Source organism: Leucopleurus acutus (assembly GCF_964270905.1).
Source record: "Leucopleurus acutus genome assembly, chromosome: 8".
NCBI lineage: Eukaryota > Metazoa > Chordata > Mammalia > Artiodactyla > Delphinidae > Leucopleurus > Leucopleurus acutus.
The window spans coordinates 104,291,428-104,300,101 of NC_139151.1; the positions used below are offsets into that span (position 1 = coordinate 104,291,428).

At 55.6% G+C, this 8,674-nt stretch overlaps 1 protein-coding gene across 1 annotated transcript; it reads right to left on the reverse strand.

Annotated features, from left to right (window-relative positions):
* Nucleotides 1-3,146: 3,146 nt before the first annotated feature.
* TMEM134 (transmembrane protein 134) lies at nt 3,147-7,905 on the reverse strand. Its single transcript, XM_082845844.1, has 7 exons — nt 7,691-7,905; nt 6,683-6,747; nt 6,211-6,300; nt 5,979-6,055; nt 3,868-3,912; nt 3,599-3,652; nt 3,147-3,519 (listed from the first exon to the last, which is right to left on the reverse strand). Exons 1-7 carry the CDS (start codon nt 7,862-7,864, stop codon nt 3,437-3,439), a joined length of 588 nt encoding a protein of 195 aa, XP_082701970.1. The 5' UTR covers nt 7,865-7,905; the 3' UTR covers nt 3,147-3,436.
* Between the last annotated feature and the right edge of the window lie 769 nt (nt 7,906-8,674).

Below are 8,674 nucleotides of genomic sequence, written 5' to 3' on the forward strand. Positions count from 1 at the left end.
ACTGAAGCCTGCGCGTGTACAGCCTGTGCTCCGCAACAAGGGAAGCCACTGCAATGAGAAGCCTGCGCACTGCAATGAAGAGTAGCCCCCGCTCGCCGCAACTAGAGAAAAGCCCGCGCACAGCAACGAAGACCCAACGCAGCCAATAAATAAATAAACAAACAAATAAATAAATAAATAGGGGCTTCCCTGCTGGCGCAGTGGTTGAGAGTCCACCTGCCGATTCAGGGGACACGGGTTTATGCCCCGGTCCGGGAGGATCCCACATGCCGCGGAGCGACTGGGCCCGTGAGCCATGGCCGCTGAGCCTGCGCTTCCAGAGCCTGGGCCCCGCAGCGGGAGAGGCCACAACAGTGAGAGGCCCGCGTACCACAAAAAAAAAAAAAAAAAAAAAAAAAAAAAATCTATCTCTCTCTCTCTATAAAAAGGCAGATACCAGGCTCTTCCCACAGCTAAGTGCACATGTAAGAGACACATTCAGGATTTCCCTGGTGGCGCAGTGGTTAAGAATCCGCCTGCCATGCAGGGGACACGGGTTCGAGCCCTGGTCCGGGAAGATCCCACATGCCACGGAGCAGCTAAGCCTGTGTGCCACAACTACTGAGCCTGCGCGCCTAGAGCCCGTGCTCCGGAACAAGAGAAGCCACCGCAGTGAGAAGCCCGCGCACCACAACAAAGAGTAGCCACCGCTCACCGCAACTAGAGAAAGCCGGCGTGCAGCAAAATGCAGCTAAAAATAAAATATAAATTAAAAAAAAAGAAAGGACACATTCAAAGCATAATGACAGCTGAAGGGCTGAAAGTGATGGCTTGGAAAAAGACTTACTAGGGGAGAATTAACCAAAAGAAAGCTAGTATAACTACAGACATGTCAGACAAAATGGGCTATGGGGCAAAGAGCATCAGGGATAAATTGAGTCACAATTCACTAAGGAAATCTAATGTTCTTTTTTTTTTTTTTAACATCTTTATTGGGGTATAATTGCTTTACAATGGTGTGTGTTAGTTTCTGCTTTATAACAAAGTGAATCAGTCATACATAAACATATGTTCCCATATGTCTTCCCTGTTGGGAAATCTAATGTTCTTAATCTGTGTGCAACTATTAATGCCTTTTCCAACTAAAAATAAATCATATTTAGAATTTGGGTATTCATCATTTCCTGAGGATGGTGTTGCTGTCAATCCAACTTGGATTACATAAATCAACCAGCAAAAATCAAGCACATTGGTCACATTAAAACTTTAAACGTTGCGATTCAGTGTTCTGTCAACATGTTCATATGGACCAAGGGTTGGCAAACTTTTTCTGTGAAGGGCCAGACAGTAAAGATTTTAGGCTTTGGGGGCCATCTGGTTTCTGTTGCTCTGCTGTAGTAGTTTGCATGGCTGAGCAGCCAAAGTCAATACAGAGTGTGGCTGTGTTGGAAATTCGATAAATAATAATTTAATCAAACTTGACTTACTGACATCAAAATTTGAATTTTATAAACTTTTTTGTGTCACAAAAGCTTATTATCCTTTGACTTTTATCCCAACCATTACTAAAATGGGAAAACCATTCTTAGTTTGGTGGCTATATTGGGCCTGTGGGGTACAGCTTGCTGACCCCTGAGATAGTCTTATAATATGGAGAATCACCACTTTTGGGATCACTTGCTGTTTAGCTAAGATTGTGAAGTGACAGAAAGTTACGAGCGTAGTAGCAACTCTATGTTAATTGCTAATTTGCCCACTTTCAATGAATGGTGTTCATAATTTTTCTTCTTTCCATGTTTGTTCTGATTTTATCTATTGAAATGTAATTTTATGTCTGATTAATCTGATAATACAAACTGTGGGCTTATATTTTGTATCTTTGTTTTTTTATTTCATTTTTTTAGTTTTCATTTTACCTTACAAAATTATTGGTCCATGTTGCATTAGAAATGAAAACTGGTCCCCAGCTAATTTGAGAATCACTCATTTAGGAGTTCCTGCATCTAACTGGTACCCCCCAAAAGTGCCTTGATTGGTGGCTGAGGGTGGGAAGTCTGGCTGGGCCAGGAGATCAGGAGCGAGAGCGGGGGTCTGGGTGCTCATTCTTTCAACAAAATCACAGAAATCTAAAGGCACTGTCCTGGCCGCTGCAGATACAGTGGAGGCCGAACATCTTAATGGCACTTGCGTTTCACTGGGGGTGGCAGACTGTAAACATGAAGTATATGAACAGGGTCTCCAAGGCCCACACTCATTCGGCCAGCCCCTCAGTTGGTCAGCTGGGGACCAGACCAGCTTGCTGACCCCCACCCCCCTCTGAGTCACAGAAGCCCTGGGTTGTGTTCCTAACTCTGCCCTCGGCCAAGCTAGTCTCTCTGGGCCTCAGTTTCTATGGAGGGTGACCAGAAAGAGCCTGTGTCAAGTGCCTGGCACATGACGTGGCACCTTCTAAGAATCTGATAAATGGTAGCTATTGTGACCTCAGATTTCAGGGTTCTCAAAGATTCTGTTTCCTGGTTGTTGACATCCTGAGATGCTTGGACCTTCCAAAATTCTGCAGTGGTCTGTTTCCAATGTTCTGTGGTTCTAAGAGTCTTTGATCACTGAGGTTTCCTGTTATACAGGCCTGCTTCCTATGTCCTTTGACCACTACTTCTCCCAACCTCTGGGCCTGGGAAGTAGGGCAGTGGGTGGAGGAGGCTGGGCTGCTGCGTCCTGGTGGCCCACATTCAGAGCCGGCTGTGGCAGCCCAGGGCCCCAGAGCCAGGCTGGAACCAGGATACCAGCCTCCAGGCCCCAGGCCTGTGTCATCTGAGTGCCCTTGGCCAGGGCCGCCAGGGGAGGCACCAATGCTGCCTCTCTGAGTGGAGACAGGGGCAGGACTGACTCTGCTAAGGACTGGGAGGGAGAGTCTTCTCCAGGCTTGCAGGGTAGAAGAGCCCCTTGCCCAGCTCTGCCCCTGACGTGCTGTGTGACCTTGGGCAAGTCATGGAGCATCAGGACTGTCATGTGTACCATGGGGAGATGGACAGTCCTAGAGCCCTTCAGCCCCAGGGTCAGTCCTTTTCTCAGCCTTTCTGAAAGGGGGCTGTGGCCAGGCTGATGGGCTGGTCAGGGCAAGTGGGAAGTAAAAAGCAATTGTGGGCTGGAATTAAGCATTACCCTTTTATTAGCACAAAACACCACCAACCCAGCAGCCCCCCAAGAATAAGTTAAGGCACGGAGCACGGAAGGGGCGACTTTCCCAGGCCCAGGTCGTGGCCTGAGGCCCACTGCCCCAAACTTCCGGAGCAAACTCCTGAGGGGACTGGAGCCTCGAGGGTCCCGCAGGGTCTTTTCCCTTGAGATGAGGGTACCGAAGCGGGCGCGGGCCCCAGGGGCGCCCCCTAGGGACGCGAGGAGGCCGCGCGGGGCCTCTCGGCGCCGACGATGGATCCCGCCGTCTGCCGCCGCCGGCTCACTTCTCGAAGTAGGGCAGGTAGAAGAACTGGAAGCCCCGGTGGCCCTTGACCGCGCAGTAGATGAAGGTCACGTGGTAGACTGCAGGGCGGGGTCTGTCAGCGCCGGGGGCCCGCCCAGGGCCCGCCCCCGCCCCGCCCCCGCCCGCGCCCACTCGCACCTCCCGGGACCAGCAACAGGAAGCCGGGCACGAAGAAGATGGCGCTGGAGACACCTACGAGAGGGGAGGAGGGGCCGGGTCAGGGCAGGGAGGCTTCCGGGCGGGACTGCGGGGTCACTGCCTGGGCAAGTCTCACTCTCCGAGGTAAAAGGGGCCGTTTCCTGCCGGGAGGGCGCTGAGCGCTGCGGGAGGTGGAAGGGCTTGCCGAGGGCCTCTGGGCACACGAGGGGCGTGACCGCTGCCCGCGGAGGTAGGAGGGGGTCGCTCACCTGGCGAGGGGGCCACCTCCAGTCCCACGCCGGTCAGGATCAACACTGCACACAGATGGAAACACGAGGGTGAGGGCAGGAGCAGGGGGCGGCAGCTGGTGGCAGGGTGGGGACCTCCACCCGCAACCCCCAACGTGGCTTAGGCCTGAGGAATGGTGTCCCCCACCTAAGCTGAAGGTCGCCAAGCTCTGTGTTTTCAGAGCAGGGCACCTGGCAGGCCCTGGGAAATGTCTGTCCCTGCCCCCATGGCCCTTCCCTAGTGGAGCAAACAACAAGAACCTCCAAGCTACAACCTTGGTGATCAGACAGCTCGGGAGCCTGGGGTGTCAGGAAGAGCTTCTTGGAGGCAGTAGCATCTAAGCTGAGCAGGGACAGCAGCAGCAGTAGCAGTTACCTTTTAGTGACCACCTACCAGCTGCTGCCAGGCACTGGGCTAAGTGTGTTACATGCAGGGCCTTATTTAATTGCCACCTTGACTGAGACAGGTATTACCATCCCCATTTCACAGCAGAGGAAACTGAGACACAGAGAGGGAAGTAACTTGCCCAGGACTGCATTTAGAAGGTGGAGGTGATCTGACTCCAGAGGCTTTGCTATGGGCATGGCACAGGCAGAAAGGGAGAGGAATATTCCAGATGGAGGGAACAGCCTGGCAAAGGCCCAGAGACTGGAGGGAACTCAGGGCTTTCTAGGAACTTCCAGTTTTTGGCGAGACAGGAGAGGCAAGAGTCCAGGCTTGAGGAGTTTGGCAGGATCTGTAGGCCCTGGGGAGGGATGTGGACTTTGGCTAAGGACAGTGGGCACTGGGGAAGCTGGGGTGGTCATAGCTGGATCACTTTTTCAGACGCAGAGAGAGTCCTGGGTCCCCAGTTAGAGGATGGGATGGCCGGGGGGGGAGATGGGGGACCGTACAGCACAGAGGCTTGAAGGGCCACCATGGACTGTTGTGTGGTTTGTGCCCTGCACAGAGCACCTCAAAAAGGGTACAGTGGGGGCTGAAACTCACTCCCTGTACCCTGGCTTAGGGCTGTGGGCTCTGCCCACTCAGAGGAGGCATCTTTTTCTAATTCCTGTAAAAGGCCTTTATGGGCTATGGTGGCCCACAGGCCTGGCAACATCACTGATGTGGGTTTAAATCCCAGCTCATCTACTTCCCAGCTGTGGCTCTTCTGCAGAGTCTGTGTCCTTACTTTTGAACTGGGATAGTAATAATGCTTGCCCTGTCAGGTGTTGAGGATGAAATGAGATAAGGCAGGTGGCCAGTGCAACTCGCAGGTGTTGGGGAAGCCGCAGCTCCCTCCCCTGCACAGACACCCAGAGCTGAGGCAAGGATGCTGCTCAGCTTTCCAGCTAGGGGACTCTCACCTTCCTGGAGGAGGGAGAGCAGGTGCCACAGTTGGGCCCTCCCTAAGGGCTCCCCTTGATCCCAACCCTATATCCCTTTTGGGGACTCTTGACTCCTCAGCCCCACAGAATGAGGAGCGTGGGAGTTAGAAAACAGCTGGCTGTGGTTTCTGCCTGCTCTGGGCCTCAGTTTCCCTATCTTGAGTATCTTGGGGGTGGGTGAGAGGTCCTTATCAGCTCTCAGACTCCAGAGGGGAAGTGACAGGTGCCCTGTGGATTGGGCTGGCAGGGCACTCTGCAGTTCTGGCCACTGGGCTGGGTATATCCCTGAGCACTGCCCCTACATATAGGTTCTGGGTTGTGGCCCTACCTCTCGCTTGCTGTGTGACCTCTGTACGGAAGGAAAATAAGCCTGCCCTGCACCTGGCTCGAAGTAGACAGAGAATAAATAGTAGCTGTTACTCTCTGTTCCCTGATGGATTAAACAGGCTAAAAAAAAAAAAAAAAGTTTGGAGCATGGAACCACGTTCCATTTTCAACTATGTGTGATTTCTTGACTATGTGACCAGGAGGCTGGACCTGCCCCTCCCAAGGCCTCAGCTTCCTAACCTGTAAAATGGGGGTGGGGTCACGGCAGCCAGCTGCGTCCTGAGGATGCTGGGAGGCTCAGTGTGCCAAGGGGGATGCGATGCAGAGCCCGAATGAAAGGAGGGTGGACCCTACCAAGGGGTAGGCAGGGTATGCAGGGGGCCCTCGGGGGCACTCACCCAGCCCCAGCAGGAGGAGCAGGAAGGAGGCCAGCACTACCCTGTGGTTCTTCTGGATCAAAGGGTGTTGAGTCCAGCTGGATGGCAGCAGAGCAGGAGGGGTATGAAAGAGGCGACAGGAGGCCCACCCCCTCCCATCACCATCCCCCACCCAGAGAGCCAAGGGGAAGTAGTCAGGGCTGCCTGTACTGGGGCAGGGGCCCCAGGTGGCAGGAGCAGGGCAGGGTCTCACCTGCAGCAGGCATTGTAGGAGCGCTGAGTGCTACTGCTGATGGTGCTAAAGGACCACTGGGAGCTGCGGATGGATGTTCGGCCAGAATCCCTGCAGGACAAATGGGCCCGGCGAGGGGGCAAGGGGAGGTGAGCAAGGGGACCCTTTGGGATAGAAGTCGTGATGGCATCCTGGGGGATGGTGCAGAGACTGGAACTAAGTGTTCCTGCAGAATAGGGGGCACTGAGAAGGGACAGGGTGAAGAGGAATTCAAGGGCTGGGGGTTTCCGCAAGATAAAGAGCCTGGTGGGGTGGGTGGGTGAGGCTGGCACTAGGGTAGGGTGCAGGACAGGGGACCCCGTGTAGGAGTCTCTCGTAGGACAGGATGTGAGAGGGCTGAGTGAGGTGAGCTGGAGGACTGAGCAGGGGCCTGGGGACAGGAGACAGAAGCATGGGGCTAAGAGTACGGGGTGGGGCCCCACCTGGCCCTGACCTGGTGCCGGCTCCCCCATCCGGCTCCGGAGAGGTCTGGGTTCCATCCTCATCGTTCTCCAGGTTCTGTTCCAGAACACAGGGCTCAGAAGGGTTACTGGGCTCAGGCCCTTCCTCCCTCCCCTCTGGTGGAGAGGAAGAAAGCGAGCGCACACAGCTGTTCGCCTGGACACACAGCTGTTTGGCCGCTTGACAGCTGCTCCCTCCGCCTTCCCCGAAGAACGGGCTTGATGATTCACAGAAACTGAAACCCAGGTAGGAGGTGGGTGCTGGGGGCTTTGGCAGGGAGGAGCCGGCAGGGGCTGGTTGAGGGTTCCCAGGGCCAGGAGATCTCCCAAGCTTGGCAATCAGGGTGGAGTTGTCAGGATGGTATTTCAGGGGCCCAGTGTGGAGGCCTTGGATTTGCGGTGCCAGGGAAGGGCAGGCCAATGGTTTCCAGGTTTGGGGCATAGGAATCTAGTTCAGGTTGCCAAGAAAAGGATTCTAGAGTTGGTGGAGGTCTTCTGGGAAAGGGGAATTTCCAGTTTAGTGGGAGCCAAGGCATGGGCAAGGACTCATCATGTGAGTGGGGACCTCCAGCTCTGGAGGGAAGGATGGGGTGGGGACTTAGAACAGAAGAGGGGGTGCTGGTTCCCGTTGGATTATCTGGCCTGGGGCTCAGGGGAGTCCTTCTGAATATGGACAAAGTCTGGTTCAGGTACAGAAGAGTTCCCCATCCCTGCGTGCTAAGGGGAGGGAGGGTCAGTACCCAGGATCGGTGGGGACTCCAGGTTGGGATCTCCAGCTGGGGGTGAGGGACGAGCTGCCAGGTCTGGGCTCTAGGCTCTCCAGTAGTGGCTGGGGACCGAAATCACAGCTGAGAGGGTCTGGGCAGTGATTTGGCTCCGGGGGGCGGTCTCCCGCTCCGGCTGAGGCCTCTAGTCAGATTCTCCCGAGTTGGGGTTCTCCAGGGTCCGGCCTGGGGTCTGCCCAGACCCAGGCTGGGGGTGAGGTGGGCCGGGCGGTTCACCTGGTAGCGCAGCCGGGACTGCTTGTCCTCGTCGGCCACCTCGAACCGGGCCCGGCGCTCGAAGTGCAGCGGCCCGAAGCGGGCGACCCCGCTGGACTCAGGCCCAGGGCCCGCGTCCTCCAGGGACAGCTCGAAGGCGTCATCGATGCTGAACTGGGGCCGGGCGGCACTCATGGCCCCGGCCCGCTCAGACGCCCAGCACCGTCGCCATCCGCTCCCGCCGGCCCCACCCCCGCGCGCAGACCCCGCCCCGTGCCGTCGTCTAGGTTGCTCGACAGTCCGGCGCCCTGGTCGAGGCCCCGCCCTTACATAACGGCCCCGCCCCCGCCCGCCTTCAGCAGGCCAGAGCTGCCGAGCGCCGAGCAGACTAGTGACCGCGCCTTCTCTCGTCCGGACCGAGCTGGGCTCGCCGCGCCGCCCAGCGGCCGCCTCGGCGAGCGACAGCGGGTGCCTCTCTCGGAAGCAATCCCTGGGTCTGTACAGGGCCTTGCAGGGGTTGCCACTCGCCAACCTTTCAGGCCCGAGTTGGAGCCGTCTGCATCCCAGCCCGCTCCTCGAGTGCTGAGGAGACTCCTGGGGACCCTTTTCCCACCCTTACTCACCACGGCCCTGCACGGGAGGGGGATTATCGCCACCGTGCAAATGTGGAAAAAGGCTCAGAGAGCTTATGTGGCTTGCATTCTCCTCCAATTCTGTCTCCACGCAGACGGCAAAGTGGTCTTTTAAAACATCTGATTCTTTTCTTCTGTGTGTTAGTCTTAAATAAAACTTTTTTTTTTTAATTAAAGTATGCTGCCAAGTCACTCCTCTGCATAAAACCATCCCTTGGTTTTCCACTGTGGTTAGAATAATATGTGAACTCTTGACTAAGGCCCACAAAGCTCTGGTCCCTGCCTACCTCTCCCAATCGCATCAAGTCCTTCTCTGCCCCTCTTTCATCTCACTCAGCCACACAGGCCAAGCTCGTTCCCATCTCAGGGTCTT

Excerpts from the sequence above, each read along its gene's own strand:
- TMEM134 (XM_082845844.1), bottom strand. The coding sequence starts at position 7,864 with ATGAGTGCCGCCCGGCCCCAGTTCAGCATCGATGACGCCTTCGAGCTG. Across the intron at positions 6,748-7,690 it reads AGTCCCGGCTGCGCTACCAG|AACCTGGAGAACGATGAGGA; the intron begins GTGAACCGCCCG and ends GTTCTGGAACAG. Across the intron at positions 3,653-3,867 it reads GGAGGTGGCCCCCTCGCCAG|GTGTCTCCAGCGCCATCTTC; the intron begins GTGAGCGACCCC and ends CCCCTCTCGTAG.